The sequence below is a fragment of the Lycium ferocissimum genome, chromosome 6 (assembly GCF_029784015.1).
Source record: "Lycium ferocissimum isolate CSIRO_LF1 chromosome 6, AGI_CSIRO_Lferr_CH_V1, whole genome shotgun sequence".
Taxonomy (NCBI): Eukaryota; Viridiplantae; Streptophyta; class Magnoliopsida; order Solanales; family Solanaceae; genus Lycium; species Lycium ferocissimum.
The window spans coordinates 38601703-38624889 of record NC_081347.1 but is presented as its reverse complement, the minus strand read 5'-3'; the positions used below and the strand labels follow the sequence as shown (position 1 = coordinate 38624889).

At 39.9% G+C, this 23187-nt stretch overlaps 1 protein-coding gene across 3 annotated transcripts in view; it reads right to left on the bottom strand.

The window, feature by feature from the left end:
- Positions 1-14542, bottom strand: part of LOC132059657 (uncharacterized) — a 55622-nt gene extending 41080 nt beyond the window's left edge. For 2 of the 3 annotated variants that reach the window (XR_009415693.1, XM_059452342.1), the window contains exons 1-4: positions 14382-14542; positions 13668-13926; positions 11642-11718; positions 7534-7642 (exon numbers count right to left, since the gene is read on the bottom strand). Coding sequence is in view for 2 of the 3 variants with exons in the window: in XM_059452342.1 (XP_059308325.1) it covers positions 7534-7642; positions 11642-11718; positions 13668-13926 (445 nt within the window). In the remaining variant the exon portion in view is untranslated. The remainder of the gene's footprint in view (positions 1-7533; positions 7643-11641; positions 11719-13667; positions 13927-14381) is intronic. The other variant, XM_059452343.1, reaches the window with a different exon arrangement.
- Between the last annotated feature and the right edge of the window lie 8645 nt (positions 14543-23187).

Genomic DNA, 23187 nt, shown 5'->3' with positions numbered 1-23187 from the left:
AGGTATGCAATTGCGCTATAGATAGGACCATTAACTTCTCCTTGATTACAACAAAATATTCTTCCACAAGCACCTAGACAGATAATTCCTACATGAATAACTACACTGGCAAGCTGTCAGACTAATAGATATATCTAATAGTTGTGTAACGATGTTGGGCATAATTTACTGTATTTTACTATCCGATTTTCCAGTATTTTTACCGTGTTTTAGCCTGTTCATATGACAACTGATCCAACTACTTTTGTTGTTGTAGGAAGCTGCAAGTTGATCATGGGAAATTGCTTGATTAAACTGAGGGAAGCTAAGAATGTTTCATCAAGTAGACAGGTCCATGATAATATCTGGAACATTGGAGCAGCTAGATGCACTTTTGAAAAGCAGGAGTTATTTGCAACCCAAGCTTATAGCAAGAAAGGAAGTTTGGAGCTTTAAGGCCTTGTCTACCAAGCTGGTAGCGGGAACCTGAAGGACTTCAAGCATTGTCTCGCGTTGCAAGGATTGTAGCGAAGTATTTTGAATCCTTGCAGAACTTGGTAAGGGAACTTTTGTCCAACGAATTTTATATCAGCTATATAAGCCAAAGAAAACGCATTCTTCCAAAAAAAAAATTCACAGTTTGGGCATCTTTGCTGGGAACAATATCACACAGCAGAGAATTCACGTTGGGATGCAGAACACATCAAGATATGCGACAATACTGGGAGAAAATTCGACACGAGTTTTTTTTTTGAAACTGGTAACTTTGTATTCCTCAGCATACCTTCTGGCCACCTCCAAAAATTTACACTTTACAGAAAGAGAAATACTTACAATAATCCTAAAAAGTCCACTAACTGAACTTCCTTTTCTACATATTGTTCTTTACACCAAAAACTTAATGAAGTAAAGACCTCCCATTGGATCTTCTGCAATGAACTTTCTCTGCCTTTAAAAATTCTGTCGTTTCTTTCCTTCCAAATGTTCCACCAGATGCAGGCAGGAACTGTTTTCCACCAAATCTTCTGACTCTTGCTCCCTCCCCTTCTTATCCAACAGCTTAGAAGGTCTGCAGTGTGTTCAGGCATAGTCCAGTTCACCTTAGCCAAATTAATGAACAATGCCCAGACTTGTGCCGTAACTTTACAATGAAGGAAAAGGTGATTGTTTGTCTCTAAGGCCTCCTTGCATAATGTGCATCTTGAAGCAATGTTTATTCCTCTTTTCTGCAGTGCTTCATGAGTCAAGCAGGCTCTCCAAGCTACCAGCCAGGTGAAAGACTTCACCTTAGTTGGTGCCGCACTCTTCCAAATGGATTTCCAAGGTCCTGGTGTCCTCCCTGAAATTTCAGTCAAACCCTTATTGTACAATCTGTTCACAGAGAACAGTCCATCTTAATAATGCTTCCATGTCAATTTATCTGGCTCAAAATTAGTTCCTTGAAATCCACCAATTACTGTCAGTAGTTCTGCTACCCATGCTATTTCCCAATCATTTAGAAGTCTTCTGAAAACTAAATTCCAGCCTTGGGGAGACCACATCTCCTCTATTGTACTATCTGGATTTGTGCTTATACAAAATAAGCTAGGAAACAGTAGTTGTAATGTCCCCTGCCACTCCAATTTTCCTTCCAGAAAAGAATCTTGTCACCCCTACCCACCTTGTAGTTAACATTTGCCTTCAGAGCCAACCAGAAAGCTCTAATGGTCCTCCATACCCCCACACCATAGGTATTTGTCACCTCATTTGTACACCATTTCCCATTTTGGCTACACATATGTTGGATTACCTCTTTCCATAGTGCCTGATCTTCCTTATTCTGTAATTTTAGGTTCTTCCACCCCAATCCTCCATGCATTCTGCTTTGTTGAACTACTTCCCAATTTACCAAGTGGAACTTTTCTTCCTCATTGTTTCCTTGCCATAGAAAGTTTCTCCTTAGAGTGTCCAAAGCCTTAACCACCTTGCTTGGGATAGGAAATAAGGACATCACATATGTTGGCAAAGAATCCAAGACTGAGTTGATTAAGATGAGTCTTCCTCCCAAGGATAGATATTGAGATTTCCGTAAAGCTAGTTTCTTTTCAGTCTTCTCTATGATGCCATCCCAGATTTCCACTGCATTATGCATTGATCCCAAAGGCATTCCAAGATAAACAGTAGGCAAATTCTCAATCTTGCAATTCAAAATGCTTGCAAGCACTTGGATCTGCTGCACCTCCTTGACCGGGAATGTACTGCTCTTCCTCCAGTTGACTTTCAGCCCAGGAAATGCTTCAAAAACCACTAGTATCACCCTCAGATGGCAGATCTGTTCCTGATTTGCCTCACAAAAAACTACTGTGTCATCGGCATACAGTAGATGGGAGATTTCCATAGCCTCATTAGCCCTATTTCTCACATTAAATCCTCTGATCCAGCTATTTTGAGAAGCAATTCTCATCATGCTGTCCAAGCCTTCCATAGATATAATGAAAAGGAAAGGGGATAAAGGGTCCCCCCGCCTGAGCCCCCTTTATGCAGGAAAAAAACCCACAGGTTCTCCATTTACTTGAATAGAGAACCGAGTAGTTTTAATGCAGAACTCCATCCACTTTAGCCACCTGCAATCAAACCCCATTTGTCTTAAGAGTGCTGATAAGAAAATTCCAGTTCAAATGGTCATAGGCTTTTTCAATGTCCAGCTTGCACATCACTCCTGGCTCTTCTCTTCTAAGTCTGGTGTCAATACACTCACTTGCTATTAAAGCAGCATCCATAATTTGCCTCCCCTTTATGAATGCCATTTGGTGCTTATTGACTAACTTGCTCACCACTCTCTTTAACCTTTCTGCCAGCACTTTGGAAATTATTTTGTACACACCAGTGATCAAACTAATGGGCCTAAAGCGCCTTAGTTCAGTTGCACCCACCTTCTTTGGAATCAAGGCCACAAGGTTGGCATTGAAACTTTTCTCAAACATCTGTTGAGAATGGAAATTCTGAAAAGTCAGCATCAAATCCTCCTTCAAAACATCCCAAAATGCCTGGAAGAAGGCCATTGTGTATCCATCCGGGCCAGGTGCCTTGTCAACAGCACACAGTTTGATCCCTTCCCATTATCTTCTTCAAATTGCCTTGACATCCATATTTGCTCTTCTCCAGTAATGCTTTGGACACCTTGAATGTTCAAGTTTGGTCTCCATGCTTCTGTCTCACTGTAAAGGTTCTGATAGAATTCTAGAATTGCATTCTGAATATCCATAGGTTCAGAGGAGCTAACTCCATCAACCATTAAAGTGTCAATAGTGTTGAATCTTTTGTGAGCTGTGGCCATCCTGTGAAAATACTTTGTGTTTTTGTCTCCACTCTTGATCCATTACACTCTAGATCTTTGTCTCCAGGCTATCTCTTCATTTCTAGCCACTTCTTCATACTCCATAGCCAGCTGAGCCTTCTACAATTGCTCATCTTCAGTCAGAGGTCTTTGTTCTTGAATACCTTCTAGGCTACCAACTTGTTCCAGTCTTTTGTCTTTTCTTTCCCTCCAGTTTCCCTTATTCTCCTTGCTCCATTCTTTAAGTTTTCCTTTTAACAAGTTTAACTTTGCAGCTAACTTGTAGTCTGGTCTTCCTGTAACATCAAAGGAGCTCCACCATTCCTGCACTTTGCTTCTGAAACCATCCACCTTCAACCACCAATTTTCAAACTTGAAATAAGTTTTCTTAAAGGACCAATCTCCGCATGTTAGCATGATTGGATTATGATCAGATCCCAGGTTTGGCATTGCATCCTGTTTGATCTGTAGGAACATTTCATCCCAAAGTGTTGAAAAGAGAAATCTGTCAATCCTAGAGGCAGTTCTGTGATTTGTCCCCCCTCTCCAAGTATAGGACCACCCAAATAAAGGAGGATCCACCAACTCCACCTCATTGATGCACTCAGAAAATTCCTTCATAGCACCAGATAGCCTGCTACATTCAGTTCTTTCAGATGGGAATCTTGTGACATTAAAGTCACCACAAACCACCCACGGACCCTCACATAAAGCCCTCATAGCACCTACCTCCTCCCACAGTTCCCTCCTTACAATTCTCCCACAATCAACATAAACTGCTGTAATAAACCAGATGAAATCCTGATTTATCCCACACAATTTACAAGTTAAACTTTGATTCCCATTTTTCACTATTTCCCCTTTCCACCGCCTCTTATCCCATAACACTATAATCCCCCCCCCCCCCCCCCGTGCCTAATGACTCAAGCCATACACCCCCCACCCATCTGTTTCCCCAGAGTTGTTGTAGATAATTTCCCACTTCCCCACTCAATTTTGTTTCCACCAGAACATAGATATTAGCCCCCCATTGTTGTATTCTACTCCTTACAATATTCCTTTCACTCTCCATATTCAACCCCCTCACGTTCCAAGAAACTATTTTTATCTTCATTATAAAGGAGTTATTAGTTTCCTCCCCCTACTTCTTGATTCACTCCCTGGTTCCCCATCTTTGAAATTCATATCAAATATCAAATTTCTTAGCTCCCTAGGAACTGTCTGTTTATCAGCATTATGTTCTATTGAGATAGCTGAAGTTATTCCTTTTTCTCTTCTCTGGTCAATTTTTGTGAATAAAGCTTTGGCCTCCCTAGAGCAACCTTCAAATGCTGCTCCGAATTCTTGGCTCATCCTCACAATATTACCCTGAACCCACAGGTTCGATCTCATCACTGCTTCCTTTTCACATTCAGAAAAATCTGTTTGTATGGGAGTAGGCTCTCCCAGTAGAGTTATCTGGTTTGTGTTCCCATGTTCTTCAATTTTCTCTTCATCCTCTAGACTTTCAGTTGGCAAGACCATCTGCCCATCTTCTTCTTCTTCTTCTTCAAACTCTTGGTACTGATCCATTCCTTTATCTCCTGCATCTTTCCTCCCCGACCCAATATTTAAATTCGCCACTTTCTTGAACCCTAAAACTGGGGAATCTGTGTGAAGTGGTAATTTAGAAGAGGAGGGTATTGAAATTGCCTTTTGCATGTTGGTAGAAGCTTCCCAATTGGCAAAGCACTCGAGGAATTTGGATGCCATCTCTTTCAAGTTGTTAAAGTGATTCTTATAGCCATCTACAGTGGAACTATCGAGAGTTTTAAGTTCTATAGAAGATGCACGTGACCCACCATGTGATTCACTTAAAACTGGTCCCTTTTCAGACTCATATTGGGCCAAACAATTAAATTTATTTGGGCCCAGAATTAAACCCTTCGCAGATCCAACATAAATCTGGCCCTTCTCAGTAGTTGAATTTAAACCTACTACACGTGCCACTGCAGAATCACGTGCAAAGTCAGCAACATCTGACTTTTCCTTCTGCTTAGCGACTGTATATGTACTTTTACCCAGTGTCTTCGATATCTGCTGGGTAAAAGAATGTAACACCTCTTTCTCCTCTTCTTCTCCGATGACAACTCTCGCCGGAGATTCCACCCAAACCTGGAGGGTAAAGAGAAGTTTGCCTTGCTGCAGGGTGACTTCTTTAGGAACCTGTCTACCATCTCCTTTGACTCTGATTCTAGCCCACTTTAGATGATTCCGGAGTTGAGTCTCTTCCTTTGTTTCCAGCCAGCCTCCACAAAATTCACCAATGACTTTGAAGACTTCAAATGACCAGAATTGGAGCGGCACACCCACAACCCTAATCCAGATGGAATTTGGCATATTTCCTTTTTCTATGACTCCTGATAAAGAAGACCACCACTGAAGATTGATTTGGGCTCTTTTCCAGTGCCACTCCCCTTTCAGGACTTGCTCAGCTATGCTTTTGGATGGAAATTCAAACAGAAATCGATTTTCTCCCATGGCATAAATATTGAGCCCATGGATCTGTTTCCGAGTGGAAGAAGTCCATCTTCGTAGGTCATACAAAGTTGGAACTTCCTCATTTACAAAGTAACCAACCAAGCATCTGCCAAGTACCATATTCTGATGACATGCCATACCTTCCTTTATCTGAATAACTTCTCCCTTCTTTAATGCGGAACCTCCAGCCACTTCATTGTTCGACCATCTACAGCTTTTAATTGCTTCTGCATATTGCAACTCTTTGTCCACAAACCTAGGCTCCTCACATTAAATTTGTCAACAAAGCTATTAATGAATCTGCCAATCTTGTCAGCCAGATAGGTCCAGCCAGCATTAAACGATACTTCGGGTATGATTATCACCGCTCTCCTTCTCCCTCGTAAACTGATAATGCTAATATATCTGCCAAAGCCATTAAAATTCCTGGAGCAAAAGGTCTCAGAGAAACTGTCTCTTCTCTTCCATCTTCTCACTACATTGCCTCGTACCTTTGATGCCTCCCTCATGTTCTGGACTATCCATTCCAAAGTCTTCTTGCTCAAAGAAACTCTTCTGATGAAATTTTTACCTCTTTCGGTCCAGTCAAACCAATGTTCTGCTGTGTTTGAGGATCTAGTAATATCATAAGACTTAAAGCCTACCGCGAAATAAATGCTATCATCCATCTCCTAGAAGGTTGAAAGAAAAGGAAGTAGAGTGAGAAATCCGGTGATCAGAAGGACCACCGGAGTTAGGGACCAGTATCACAAAGCAATTTTAGTGCATTGCCTCGAGATAAGTGCCTGGGAGCATTCTATAATTTTTATCCTCATAGGTTCCATATTTGGGAATTAAGTACACGAGTTTTTCTTCTCTATTATTTCCTTTAATTTTATAATTCTTAATTATAGGTTAGGGTACGACATGAATGTTGACATTTGAAGCTTGAATAATTATATTGATTTTTGTATTGGTTTATTTATTTAATCCTGAGCTTAATTATTTGATAGTTTGGCCAACTATTAGATCTATGAATCTAGAATTTGAACTCGAAAGTGGTATTTTAGACTGCAATAGAATTAAATAGAGCAATTGAACCTGAGCATCCGGGAACCAGATTCACGGCTAGAATAGACATATACCTAATCGTCTTGCTTGGTTATTGTACAAGAATTATTAGTGCGTTCTTGTTAATTCTAATTCCATAGACATATACGTGTTAGGTCAACTCAAATAGGTGAGTACGAACACGAGAGATTCTTATTAGCAATATAAACCCTATCAATCAACAAACCAGATAAATCAACTAGTTAATGCAAGTGGATAACTCAATACAATTATTAGCTGACCCATAACCCCAGAATATTTTCTCCGATTGAATTTACTCTCTAAGTTTGCTTACTTATTTTCTTTACTTGCTTATTTTCTAGTTTCCTAGTCTTTTTAGTTAACCAAAATCACTTTAAGAAGTCGCTTGAATAAATAATTAGCATTAGTTTAATTTAAATAACGTTGATAACAAATCTTTGTGAGACGATACTAGATCTTATCACTGTATTACTTGTCGACCATGTATACTTGTGTGTGCGTTTGGCCTTAACAGGTGACGTCTAACCCAACAAATTATCATCGCTTGTGAAAAAAATATAATTAATCCATGGAAATAGGGAAAACAAATTATGAAAAGAAGGAAGCCCAAAGCTGAAAATAGCAAAATTAGGAATATAATAGGACACCTGAATCTCTTTCTGCAAGAACTTGCTGATACTTCAAAGTGAATTCCAGAAACTCTTTTTCAGACTTAAAAGTACGTTTTACAGTCTTCCGTTTGGTTTCAGAGGCTTCCTACAAATTATACCAAAAGAGTGAAGTTAAAAAACATTCAGAAAAGAAGGGAACCACTATATAACTTGATATAAGAAACAAAATCCAAAAATTTGATAGCAAGAAAAGAAACAAAAAACACAAAACTCATTTTTGTTAGTAATGGGGGAAACGAAAAGGAAAAGCAGAAAAGAAGCAACCTAGGGAAAGCTAGACTGTTGTTCATACTACTTTCCAGCCAGATGACCAGAAGGGTGAACCCTAGTAATAAAGGAGGAATTTTGCAGTTCATTTTAAGACCAGCTCAGAGAACTGGTGGAATAGAAGTACATGAACCACAATAATGGTAACTACAAGACGGAAAGTTACGTATATGCAATAACATGAGTAACCGATACTTGCAATGTATTGAAACAGTAAGTATGTAATTTGTTAGTAGCTGACATGATTCTATTTATAGTGACACTAATTATGCATGTATAGGTAGTGAACTCTGGATTTTTGAAGGATTATTTGGCTACTAGGATTACATTTACAGCATCTCTTTTTGACAGCATTTCTACATTCTCCAAGAACCATCTCTTGATTTCTTTCACTCGGAAATTTCTCATTTCCTTGATCAGTATTACGAGAGATAAAATTTGAGTTTGCTTTGTCAACAAATTTCTTAATTTTACTGGCAATATCAACCCATCCCACATCCTCTGTGATTTAGGAATAACAATGAAGTCCTTCCCTACCTTTGATAGAAACAATTCTGACATACCTCTGAATGTTGAAGTTTTGAAAGATATAGTAGGAGTATGTATTTTCTACATTCCCCCATCTTCCGCATATTTTCCCTTTCTGATGCAAGTCTGAGGCACTTGCAAGAGGATATTGAATCTTTAAAAGTGATTCTAAAAAGTTCTTACTCCTTTGAAGATATTCTTCAACCCGAATATAAGCAAGGAAGCAGTAGGAGATTGATTCAAACATGCTTTGCTTTTTCTTTTCTGCTCTTTTTTTCATGGTGGAATGTGTTGATAGCAACCCTCTAGTGAGAGTTGTAAAATAGTACTTTTTACTCTGAAGATGTTGTCCAGGAAAGTTTGCGCACACCTCGATTATTTCACCAGATACTTGCTACCTCCCACCAGCATAGTTACCGGATAACTTTATCCACCAATACTTAAGCGGATGGGAAGAAATCACTTAGTATTTTTTGTCTTTGCTGGATTTGAACCTGAGACCTCATGGTTCTCCTCCACTTTATTAACCACTAGGCCACACCCTTCTGTGCGAGCTTACAGTACTTCGATGACCCGTCTACCTTTTCTCCATAAACTTCAATGTTTGTGAGGACCTCGAAGCCTGTGTATTTTGTTTCTAGAAAGGCCCATCCACACACTCTGACTTCAATGATTGAACAACCTCTACACCCTTGGCACTACACTAAACATATGATTACTTGACTTTTCTCTTCTATATTTTATTTTCTTCTTAGTCCTTCTCTTCTATTTGTATTTATTATTTACCATTGGTTCTATCAATTTAATTCCAATGACAGTAAACTCTATTACATTATTGATCCTCGAAATCTAAAAGTCGAAAAATTTCTCCAAATGGGTAGTTTTTTGTATTTAATAGGACCACCACTAAAGCTAGAAATGAATCAAGTTTGTCAATCCATAAATCCAGGTACCCCTTTTAATAAATTTGAACCTTCCCTCTTTATTGTCCAGTTAGTAAGCCTAGTATTTTAAACAATAGCAATAGCTTCCTTATTTCTTCATATGGTAAAACAGAAGTCTTCAGATTTGCTAGAACCCAATGGATTGGTATCAAACATGTCGAATCTATTTAGTTGAATGTAGTATAACATTCTTCATTCAATTGATACTTTTTCCTCTTTATTTTACATCCTGTTTTTCTTTCTTTCCAAATTAATTGATTATCTTCTTAGTTAACTTCAAAACCATCCTTTATTCTTCTATCTATAGATAGAGGGCTTATGATTCATAGAAATTTTAAGCCCAAAAAAAACAAGGTAATAAAGGTGACAAATAACGCCCTCACACGAAAAGATTTGTTGAAGAGATCTCTTTGAGATGTCAATAAGTTAACACAGATATTTTTCCTGCCTTTATTGATGTCATGACAATTCAGAAACTCTTGCAAGAAGAACCTTGGTCCAAAGAACACCATTCTTGTCCTTCCCACCAGTCAAGTTGAAATCCTCTGTTTATTGGTGTTTCACCTGGTTGCTGGCAAGGGAAGCTGTTTTGACTCAAGAAAATCTCCAAAAGAGGAAGTTCTCTCTCTGTTCCAGATGCTATTTATGTGGTGAAGAGGCTGAGACACTTAGCCATCTATTTTTACAATGCAAGATATCCGAGATAGGGGTAAGGTCTGCGTACACTTTACCCTCCCCAGACCCCACATTGTGGGATTGCACTGGGTATGTTGTTGTTGTAAGATAACAAGCCAGCTTTGGAGGATAATTGTCAATCTTAGGGGTATTGCTTGGGCAATGCCAAACAAGATCACCCAAGTACTATATAGCTAGGAAGAGGGAGGCAGGAGCAGGAGCTGCAGACAGAGATAGATGGAGGATTGTCCCAGCCTGTATCTGGTGGACAATATGGAAAGAAAGGAATTCCAGATGTTTTGAAGACAGTAGCAGTGAAGTCCAAAAGATCAAACTGAACTGCATTAGACCTTTTTTGTTTCTGGTGCAAACAGATTTATCTAGAGGATATTGAGTCCATCATAGATATTCTAGGATCTTGTTAGTATGGTGGATCAGTATTTTTCTTTTTTGCCTCATGTAAATATGGTTTCAGCACAACCTATGTGCTAATCTAGTCAATACATGCAACTGTTACATTCTCACAAAAAAAAAAATTGAAATCCTCTGCTTCTCCCGTATTCAGCTTTGATTCTCTGAGATTCTATTTATGTCTGACATAACTCCAATGAACCTCTCCACCGGCATCTTCTCAAATAACCACCACGTTTTGAGACTTCCCTTCACAATTGTGATGGAATGCTAGGGTTCACACCCTTTAAGTTTAACTTTTTCTGTTAACCATTTTATTAATCTCTAAAAACCAAGCATAGCTCCGCTTTCCTCGTTGCATGTTTTCCTCAGACTAATCAGTTTCCTTCTCCAGAATGTGGCAACCTTACTGAAAAGTCTTCCCAGCCCTATCAACATATATCTCTAGGATGATGAAAGAAGACTTTCTCCACCCTTTCACCACCACAATCTTCATATATCACCAATCTATCTTCAGTCTGTTGAAGTTTGAAAGAGATTATGAATATTCCATGCTCCTTCAGAGGACCAGCATAACATTCTACATACTTCCCGTAAGCTCGCCCTATCCTTCTTTAATCTACTCATGAATTTCCTCTTCTCAATCAACGCATACTACCCTAAAACATTATTACCCATCCCTTAATTCATATGATTTGGTTCTTGCCAAGAGAAGGTTTTCCTCTCATTTCCATTTTGGGTTGATCAAGAAATCTAAATTTTATTAACACGGTTAACTGATCAAAAGAAAATTAATAACACGGTTTTCCTCTTATTGCCATAACCTAGGCTTAAGTTACTTTGTAAATCATATTGTAGTTCAAAGAGTCAGTCGGAGCACATTATGACCGAAATGAAAGAAAGAACAAAGGACCTGTAGAGATGGGCAGAAAGAACTATTGGAAATGGTGAACCATAGGAAACTAAGAGGCATACCAAAGATTAAGCTGGAATATGGGGAAGACGATTAACATAGCAGGAGAACCAATTTGTCCGAAAGGTAATCAGAAAAGAGGATGGAACTGGCAGTGCACATATCCCCAAAAGAGAGAAATAGTCATTTCACTCCATGTGGTAGAAAACCAGAGGATCCAATTCGAGAAATGAAGTGTTAACTTTGTTTACGCAGAAACATGACTAGAGTGGATCAAAAGGCAGAAAATTGATAGCTAAGGAACACATATAACAACATAAGAAAAAAGATATTGATGTTTACTGACTACTTTTTTGTTTTCAACACTCTCTGGTAATGATGTCTCCTTCACAGCTGAAATGTTTTGGCCCGGGTCTCCTCCAGCTGCAGGAAAAGAAGTATCACTTAGAGCAGACTGATTTAAGTTTTAAATAAACTAGATGCAACAATGCTGCAAGAAGAAACATCATGAAAAAAGCAAAGAACTAAATATTATGATAGTACATGCAAACATACATCCTTTCTTAGATTCCACCACAAAAGAAACCGTATCAGACATTTTTTTGAAGCAATGAACATCATCATTTAAAATGTCATCAGCCATTTTTCTTTTCTAATGGATATCTCTTTGGAACATAGAACTTACCACTTAACCTAACACTGATACGAAGGTCAGTTTATCTCTCATTTCACAAGTGTAATTTCTGAAAAACATAGCATGCTTTTGAAGCTCCAGCATTTTGTGGAACAGCAAATGCGGTTGCAGTTTGTGGAGATCTATCGGAAATCTATGGCCTTTAGTTTTGTCTAGAGCAAGATTTAAAGTGGGGAACGGTTTGAAGGTGTCCTTTTGGGATGACAGCTGGTGTGGCCAAGAACCTTTAAAGCAAATGTACCCAGATCTTTACACCTTATGCCAACTTCAACAAGCCACAATTGCTGAAATATGGACAGGACAAGGATGGAATCTACACCTAAGAAGGAATCTGAATGATTGGGAGATGCCAAGGATAGCAGCCTTTTACAACACAGTAGCACATTTCAACAATTTAACAGGTGAGAGAGATAAGAGAGATACTTTGGAATGGAAAGCTGATACTAAAGGGAATTTTACTGTTAAATCTGCATACAGAGACTTGTGTTCAACAACAAATCAGGAGGCAGGATGGCCATGGAGGATGATATGGAAAACCAAAATACCTTACAAGTTAAACTGTTTTCCTGGCTTTTGGCAAAAGAAGCAGTGCTGTGCTGACTCATGAGAACCTGAACAAAAGAGGATTTCACCTATGTCTAGATGTTACTTATGTGGGGAACAAGCAGAGACAGTCAACCATCTTTTTTTGCATTGCAAAGTGACAGACCAGTTGTGGCAGTTCTTTCTCAAGATGAAAAAAATCAACTGGGTGAAATCAGGAAGTATAAAAGAAGTAATGAAGTGTTGGAACAGAGATGGTAATGCAGCAAAGAAGGAGGAGAGATGGAAGATTGTCCCAGCAAGCATATGGTCGACAGTTTGGAAGGAGAGAAATCAAAGATGTTTTGAAGATAAGCAGAGCAGCATGCAGAAAATGAAGATGAATTGTTTAGCTATTTACTATTATTTTTGGTGTAAACAGGAAATGTTAGATCAAAATGTAGATATTTTGACAGCTATTGACCGGTTGTAATTTAGTGGAAATAGGAAGGCAATGTAAGCTGTAATACTTTTGAAGGGGGACTACACATTTGGATGCAGTTATACCTGTGGATATATAGATTAGTTCTTACCATTCTCAAAAAAAAAAAAGGTCTATTAAATGGTCATATCTTCCAACCTTTTTGAACTGCTTGAAGATTTCTAAATATGTCCCTTCAATTCTCCAATCTCTGTCCCTTTTTTCCCTCATTTCTACAAATTTCCATTTAATCCTTTCATGTAACACTCTAATAACTGATAATCTAACTGTAACCACAGAATGACAATTCCCAATCCCAGACACAAATACTTATAGCCGTTGAAAATAAAATTCCCAATCCTAGACATAAACTCAACTTCAAACAAAAAATCCCAATAAGCTCACTAAGAAAGATACTCCCTCTGTTACAATTTGTTTGTCTTACTTTCATTTTTAGTCCGTCTCAAAAAGAATGTCACTTTCCTTTTTGGCAACTCTTTAATTTCGACTTTCCACATGGCATGTTTAAAGACCACAAAATTAAAGGGTATTTTGATACATTCTACATATCTTTAATTTCAGACCACAACAAGATTCAAACGTGTTGCTTTCCTTTCTTAAACTCCGTGTCAAGTCAAACCAGACAAACAAATTGAAAACGGGGAGAGTACTTACAGTTATCCATGTTCTGACATTTCACTGTAACTTGATCCTCTGATCTTTTACACTTGCTATCGTCACGTTGTTCATATGTATTTAACTGGGGATCAACTACTTTTTCATCCTTATAATCAGTGACCTCCTGCTCAAGTTGTGGTGTTTTTGGAGCCATTTGGTCATTCCTCGAGCTGTCTCCTACGAAACCATCCGGCAATGATTCTGCTTCAGGAAGCTGATCTGCTGCAGGGTTTGGAACTGCCTTCTCACTTTCCATCTTCAACACAAAAAGGGTCACACATAAAAGCAAATAGACTCAATCCGAAATACTCCCTCTGTCCCAACACACTTTCCTTTTTACTCGGTCCAAAAAGAATGACACATTTACTTATTTGGCCAACAATTTAACTTTAAACTTTACTTTTTAATTAACGAGATAATTTATAACTACCACAAGATTTAAAAGTCTTCCTTTATTTCTTAAACTCCGTGTCCAATCAAACTACATCACATAAATTGATACGGAGGGAGTACATAAAATGGAGATTTTCACAAAAGGGGGTTTATTGTGGAAAAAAGATGTGGACTTTGATAAATAAAAGATGAAGCCCTAGCAGTAATGTGTGTGTGATAAAGATCACCGAGTAGCCATAACATTTAAGGAAAACACAGAGACACAAATATTTAAGAGTAGAGAGTAAGAGATGTAAATGGGTTCAAGTGTGAGCATACCAGGTATGAATGACTACTGAGATTCTGTTTTGGAATGTTGAACAGGAAGGAGAGAGGGTCGAACACTGAATCTCAACACTTACTGACACGCAAAAATGGTGTTTTACTTTGTCTTGCAAGATGCAGGTTTCGTCTTCAACACGTGACATTGTTTTGATATCTTTTTCTTTTTCTTTTTCTCTTTTATAAATCTTTTTCCTTTCTCTCTCTCTCTCTTTTTTTTTTTTTTTTTTTTTTTTTTTTGGATAGCTAAAAAATTAATAATAGCCAATAAATATATAGGTTATGTATATTAAGTATAAACTAGTTTAAGTATCCACGCGATGCGCGGTCGTAGCAAAAACAATAGTAGTCACATTTTTCTATAGTTAATTTGACGCTTAAATCGGATGCATCAAATCTAATTGCTTCAATATTCAAATTGATATTTACTGCTTTATCTTTTTTCTCCATATAGGTCAATTTCTAATAATAATGGTATGGAAAATAATTTCCGAATTTAATCTTAAATTTCTAAAATGACAATTAATTTGGATTTTTTTTTTTTGAGTTAAAGCGACTGTTAATTTGAAGGGTGGGAGTATTGATCATATCAAATTATGACCTTACTTATTTTATTTGATCACGTTCAATCATATTGATTTAACAAAAGTCTAATATTCGTCTTGTTTGTGAATATAATGTATCCAATTGCAAAAAAAATATAAAATTAAGATAACAAATCATATAGATACGTAGCATATATAGCAAATTAAGCTCAAACAACTCACCCAAACGGCCAAATCGTCTCACAATGAGCAAATTGAATTCATCCCAGCATGAGAAGATAAAATGGAATTAGGGAGAATAACTTTAGAGAAAGAGGATATGTATAGTCACGTCCCTACATGTGTTTGCTGAAGGGAATTGATTAAATCTTTTAATATCAAAGAAACTATGGAGATAAATCAGATACAATGAATTCGTAACATTCTTGCCATTTATACATATAAAAAAATTGTGGAAATATCGATTCAAATATAATAGTTTTATCTCAAATCAAATATATGTTTTAATTCAATTTCAAATTTACTGTATCAAGTTAAGAAAAATATTATCCTTCAATAATATATAGATACTCTACTTTTTGTTACGCCTCTCGTCTTCGTCATAATAGAACTAATGATCTTTTTGTCGAGTATGTCCAGAGAATGGAGACCCGCGCCCGAGTTTGGGGATATAAAGTGTTGTACTTCGTGTACAAAGGTATCGGTAGGTATTCCGGGTAAATTATGGAGTTAGAAGCTGAACGGGTCAAATCGACGAAGTCTGAACTGAATCAGGAAATTCTGCAGACATCAGTCACTGTCGACGGGCCGTCGACATGTCGACGGACCCTCACTGTGCACCGTCAATATGTTTCTGCAGAGTGAGACCTGCGGGCGCCAGTTGACGGACCAAGTTGACGGAGTCGACGGACCAAGTTGACGGAGTCGACGGGACCGTCAACCCAACCGTCAACCTGTTTCTGCAATCAAGGATTTTCATGTGTAAGTCGACGAAGCAAGTCGACGAGCCGTCGACACGTCGATGGGTCGTCGACCCGCTCGTCGAACCGCTTTTCTGGAACTTTCCAGTTCCAGCTATATATAGACGAGTCACGCCCCAAATTTTCAGATTTCATTCTCTCTCTAAGTCTTGGAGGTTCTAGAATATTTCTCTCCCCATATTATCATATATCCAAGGGAAATCAAGGAGTAAACACCAAGAATTAGTAAAAATCAAGGGTATGGATGCTTACTAGGGTTTGTAGAGATCAAGAAGTCCTTTTGTACTGAAGTGGGATTTTCTACAAGTGAAGTATTATCACCCAAAGTTCATTCCTACATCATCAAAGGTAAGTTTTATGTTCAATTCATGTTATTAAGATCATTGAGTGGTTGAAAGACTTGGACTATGGAAGGAAGAAGAATATGGACTGCAAATATAGAAAGAGTGATATTCTTGAATGATGACTTGAATAATAGTTCTTGACATGTTATGAGTATAATCTTGTGGTGAATAATACAAATGATGTTAAAGGAGTATTATATGAGGATGAATATGATGTTGTATTATAGGTATGGTTATGGATGATTTTGAAGGTGGATTTAAGAAGTAAACAATGTCTAACTTGAAGAATTTATTGATTATGTTATTATAGGTATTCTTATTGATGCTTGAGGGTTGTCTTATTTTATGGAAGAAGTTGTCGGGACAAAGGAAATGTCGCCAAATTTTCATTAACTCTTAGTTGCTTTAGCTTAAGCTTAAGTATGTTTCCGGTTGTCTAATCTTAGTACAAATTCTCTTGAAGGTAGAATCGCGAACTCGAAAGGCGAGCAAGTAGACAATAGAGTTAAAAAGATACAAAGGTATGTAAGGCTAGCCCTTCCTTCAAAGGCAAGATTCTTATATATTGTGATTTCTTTCCGGTAATTCTCATGACCTTCTTACATTCCAAAAGATGAAAGCTAAAGAGTATTAATAGTTTCCTATGAGAAGAAGATGATATATGCTTTATGATGATGATGATTTCCTTGCATAATTTTCTTGATGTTACTCATTGTTGGCTATCTCACCTCATGATTTTAGTTCCTCCAAGGTGGGATTTAGTGATGATAAATGTCCCATAACATAATCGGAGGTTACCGACCTTATGTCACTCCGATATAACCGTAACTATTGCTTGAGCCCTCATATATGTTTTTGTAGTGTGTGTGTGTGTGTGTGTATATATATATATATATATATATATATATATATATATATATAAATGGATATACGAACATGCATGTATGGGATACGGGGAAAAGGATGAGGCGTTATATACACGTAACCACCTGATCGTACTGGCACACTATGATATCGTCCCGGACGCGGGATATATGGATAAATGGATCGGGCCGTTCATTCCGCGGCAATGCATATATGTATATAATGATGATATAGCATATGGATCGGGCCGTTCGTTCCGCGGCAACATACACACATGTATATATAAGTAAGTATAATGGGTATATGATATATGGATCGGGCTGCACGTACTGCGGCATCAGTAAATATGTATGTATGTGTATATGCGAATACTAAAGAAAGTTAACATGCATGGTTTAACCTTAAAGGGCAGTCAGCACAGGCTACTTATCTACTCCCTATTTCTTTACTTCTTTATGATTGTTGGTATTATCATTCATGTCTTACATACTCTATACAAAGTTCGTACTGACGTCCTTTTCATTATGGACGCTGTGTTCATGTTCACCGGTAGACAAGGAGACGGTCCAAATTCTTAGGAGCCAGATCAACTTGCATAGGAGCACTTCCCTACTCCGGAGGTGCAGTCTTTGATATATATTTTTTTTTGTACATATTCGGGCATGACGGGGTCCTGTCCCGTCCTCATGTTCAGTACTCCAGTTAGAGGCTCGTAGATACATATGTGTGGGTAGTAGATGTCTTATGATCACCTCAGTGTATTTTGCATAGCATTTTTGTAGCCGTGAGGGCTTATGTATATACATGTATTACCTTGGAGATTATGTGTGTACAGGTTGGGTGATGGTTAGCATGATGAGTGGTGTTCGGTAGTCAGCTCCGGGTGCCCATCACGGCCCACCAGTCGGGTCGTGACAAAAGTGGTATCAGAGCAGTTCTGTCCTAGGGTGTGTCTACGAGCCGTGTCCAGTAGAATCTTATTTATGGGTGTGAAGCGGGCCACCCTTATAAACAAGAGGCTGCGGGGCATTTAGAAATAATGACCGTTTTTCTTCTCCATAGATCGTGCGATAGAGCCATAATATCAGATCTTTCCCTTTTCTAATTGTGCGTTATGATTTCAGCGATGTCGGTAAAGAGGAAAGCCACAGCCGCCCAGAAGGGCAAAGTTATGACGGAAAGGCGGACTGAACGGGAGCCGCCGGTTCATATAGAGGAGGGTGAGTCCCACAATGAGGCTCCATCTCATACCTCTCATACTCCGCCTTTTTCGGAGGAGCACGAAGGGGCTCCAGCTCTAGTTCCAGTGCCTCCAGTTCCTCTATCAGGTGCTTCGGGTCAATAGATGACCGAGGCCACTCAGTTGTTGACACAGATAGTTGCCGCCCAGGCTCAGCGGCAGAGTGCAGGTCCGGGTGATAGAACCACTAGTGCCAAAGCCCATGATTTTATGAGTTTGAACCGGCCAGAATTTTTTGGGTCAAAGTCGGATGAAAACCCGCAAGGATTTATAGACGAGGTGTTGAGGACGCTGAGGAGTATACATGCTTCCGAAACTGAGTCAGTGGAGTTAGCGTCTTATAGATTGCGGGATATCGCCGTTCTATGGTATAATAATTGGATAGCTTTAACGAAGGAAAATGCGCCACCCCCGGTTTGGCAGGAATTTGTAGATGCCTTTCTTCGTCATTATTTTCCACCCGAGGTTCGAAGGGCTCGAGCTGACAGGTTTCTGAATCTAAAGCAAGGAAATATGAGTGCTCGGGAATATAGTCTTCATTTCAATTCATTGGCCCGGTATGCTCCAACCATGGTGGCCGATATGGGAGACCGAGTACATCGATTTGTGAGTGGCTTGGGGCCACATTTGTTTAAAGATTGCTTGACAGCTTCATTGCAGGAGGGGATGGACACCTCCCGTATTCAGGCCCACGCCCAGAATTTAGAAGAGCAGCAACAACCGCAACGGGGTGAGCGCGAAATTGATAGAGGACAGAGCAAGAGGGCCAGATTTGCCAGTGATAGTAGTGAGTATAGAGGGGGTCAGCGGCAACAGTATTCCAGATATTCGGGCCAGTCCGCCTGTATGGGTAGAAGATTTGATCGCCTCATTTATTCCAGGCCGAGTCAGAGTTCGAGAGCTTTAGGTTCCCAGTATCAGATGCAACTGCCTGTACCACGGTGTTTTCAGTGTGGTAGGCCACATTTGGGAGAGTGCCATTTGTTTTCAGGTTCCTGTTATGCCTGCGGCCGGGTTGGCCATATGATGCGTGATTGTCCAATGAGGAGCGGTCGATAAGGCACAACCCACTGGATCAGCAATTGGTTCTTCTTCGTCTGTGCATCCTCCTGAGCAGACCTCCCAGACTCCAACAGGCCATGGTAGGGGTAGAGGGGTAGCATCCAATTCAGGTGGCACCCAGCCCCGTATCTATTCTTTAGCCGGACGACAGGATCTTGAGTCCTCCCCTGATGTGGTTACAGGTATACTATCCATATTCTCTCATGATGTTTATGCATTGATTGATATGGGTTCTATCTTTGTCTTACATCACTCCTTATATTGCTGGCCTATCACGACCCGAACTACGGGCCATGACAGAAGTGGTATCAGAGCAGTTCAGTCCTAGGAAGTGTCTGCGAGCCGTGTCTAGTAGAGTCTTGTTTATGGTGTGTTGCGCGCCACGCTAATAAACAAGAGGCTACAGGGCATTTAGGAAAAATGACCATCCTTCTTCTTATGAGATCGTGCGATAGAGCCGCGTACAAGCTTTTATCCTCCCTAATAGTATGTTGTGATTTCAGAAATGCCGCCAAAAGGAAAAGCTAAAGCCGCCCAGAAGGGCAAGAGTACGACAAAAAGGTGGGCGTAAAAGAGAGCCGCCTATGAATGTAGATGAGGATGAATCCCATAATGAGGCTCCATCTAATACCTCCACTACTCCGCCTATTACGGAAGGGCAAGAAGGGGCTTCAGTTCCAGCTCCTATGCCTCCAGTTCCTCCACCGGCTACTTCGGGTCAACAAGTGACCGAGGCCATTCATTTATTGACACAGTTAGTTGCCGCCCAGGCACAGCGACAGAATGTGGGCCCGAGTGATCGGTTAGCTAGTACCAGAGCCCGTGACTTCATGAGCTTAAATCCTCTAGAATTCTTTGGGTCAAAGCCGGATGAAGACCCGCAAGGCTTTATTGATGAAATGCTAAGAACGTTGCGGATTATTCATGCTTCCGAGACCGAATCAGTGGAGTTGGCATCATATAGACTCCGGGATGTGGCGGTTTTATGGTATAATAATTGGATAGCATCGAGGCAAGAGAATGCACCTCCTCCCGTGTGGCAAGAATTTGTTGATGCCTTCCTTCGCCACTACTTACCACCCGAGGTCCGCCGAGCTAGAGCGGATAGATTTTTAAATTTGAAGCAAGGAAACATGAGCGCCCGAGAGTATAGCCTTCAATTTAATTCTTTGGCTAGATATGCTCCTACTATGGTGGCCGACATGGGCGATAGGGTGCATAGATTTGTGAGTGGCTTAGGGCCACATTTATTCAAAGATTGTTTGACAGCTTCATTGCAAGATGGGATGGATATTTCCCGCATTCAAGCCCATGCCCAAAATTTAGAGGGACAACAACCTCCACAAAGGGGTGATCGTGATGTTGATAGAGGGCAAAGCAAAAGGGCCAGATCTATGGGCACAGGCAATGATTATAGAGGGGGATCAAGGCAGTCATATTCTAGGCACTCAGGCCAGTCAGTGACGAGTGCACCTCCTCGATTTACAGGCAGGAGATTTGACCGCTCCTTCCGTTCAGGACAGGGTCAGAGTTCGAGGGCCTCAGGTTCACAGTTTGGGGGAGATTATAGTCAGAGGAGACCTCCAGTACCGCGATGCAGCCAGTGTGGTAGATTACATTCTGGACAGTGCCGCCAGGGTTCAGATGCTTGTTACGCTTGTGGTCAGGTAGGGCATATGATGAGAGATTGCCCGTCGATGAGCGGCAGAGTTGGGATCAGCGGCTGGTTCCTCATCGGTGCGTCCGACAGGGCAGACTCCCCAGATTCCAGCAGGCCGAGGTAGAGGCCGAGAGGGAGTATCTACTTCAGGTGCTACTCAGCCCCGCTTATATGCTTTAGCCGGACGACAGGATCTCGAGTCGTCCCCAGATGTGGTTACAGGTACATTGACTGTGTTTTCTTATGATGTGTATGCATTGATAGATCCGGGTTCCACGTTATCATATATTACCCCCTATGTTGCTAATCGTATTGGGGTGAAACCCTAGCCAATTAAACCCTTTGAGGTGTCTACTCCAGTTGGTGACCCCGTAATAGCTAAACAAGTGTATAAAGATTGTATAATTGTGATATGTGATCGCCAAACCAGAGCTGATTTAGTTGAGCTGGAAATGCTAGACTTTTATGTTATTATGGGTATGGATTGGTTGGCCTCGCGCTATGCTAATGTTGATTGCCGAATGAAATTAGTCCGATTTCAATTTCCGGGAGAGCCCATGCTTGAATGGAAAGGTAATGCGGCAACTCCAAGGGGTAGGTTTATTTCCTACCTTAAGGCAAGAAAGATGATAGCCAAGGGCTACATTTATCATTTAGTCCGAGTTCGTGACACCGAGGAAACATCGCCAACTTTTCAATCCGTTCCGGTAGTAAATGAGTTTCCGGATGTATTTCTAGATGAACTTCCAGGCCTTCCTCCAGAAAGGGAAATTGACTTCGCCATTGATGTGTTGCTGGATACCAAGCCTATTTCTATTCCTCCTTATCGAATGGCTCCGGCAGAATTGAAAGAGCTAAAGGCACAGTTGAAAGATTTGCTTGAGAAGGGGTTTATTAGGCCCAGTTCATCACCGTGGGGAGCACCAGTTCTATTTGTGAGAAAGAAAGACGGTTCTCTACGAATGTGCATTGATTATAGACAGGTGAATAAGGTGACGATAAAGAACAGATATCCTCTTCCGAGAATTGATGATTTATTTGACCAACTACAGGGTGCCAAGTGGTTTTCCAAAATAGATTTAAGGTCGGGTTATCATCAAGTAAGGGTTAGAGAAGAAGATATTCCCAAGACAGCTTTTAGAATAATATATGGCCATTATGAATTCCGAGTAATGTCGTTTGGGCTAACTAATGCTCCGGCAGTATTTATGAATTTAATGAATAATGTATTCGTGGACCCTTTGGATCTATTTGTAATAGTATTCATCGATGATATTCGGTGTATTCTCGCACGTAATCATTAATATATACATCATTTGCGCATTGTCCTTGGAATTCTTCGAACTCGGGAATTGTATGCAAAATTTTCAAAGTGCGAGTTCTTGCTAAATTCAGTGACATTCTTGGTTCATGTTATTTTAGATGATGGCATTAGAGTCGACACTCAAAAAATTGAAGCTGTGAAGACTTGGCCAAGGCCTACGACGCCTACAGAAGTTCGTAGTTTTCTTCGGGATTAAAAGTTATTATAGAAGATTTGTAGAAGGCTTTTCATCTATTTTAGCCCCATTGACGAAGATAACCCAGAAATCAGCAAAATTTCAGTGGAATGACGCTTGTGAGTGTAACTTTCAAGAGTTGAAGGACAGATTAACCTCGACTCCAGTCTTAGCACTTCCAGAAGGGCCGATGGCTATGTTGTGTATTACGATGCTTCCGGTGTTGGGCTAGGGTGTGTGTTAATGCAGCATGGAAAAGTCATTGATTATGCTTCAAGACAGCTGCGAAAACATGAAAAGAACTACCCAACTCATGATCTTGAATTGGCCGCAGTTATTCATGCATTAAAAATGTAGAGACATTACCTGTATGGCGTACATATTGATATCTACACAGATCACAAGAGTCTTCAATATATTTTCAAACAAAAGGAGTTAAATCTGCGACAGAGGCGCTGGTTAGAATTATTGAAAGATTATGATGTGAATATTTTATACCACCCCGGAAAAGCAAATGTGGTAGCTGATGCCCTTAGCCGTAAGTCTATGGGTAGTCGAAGTGATGTTCCGCCAGAAAAGAAGGAATTAGCTCGTGAACTCCACCAGCTG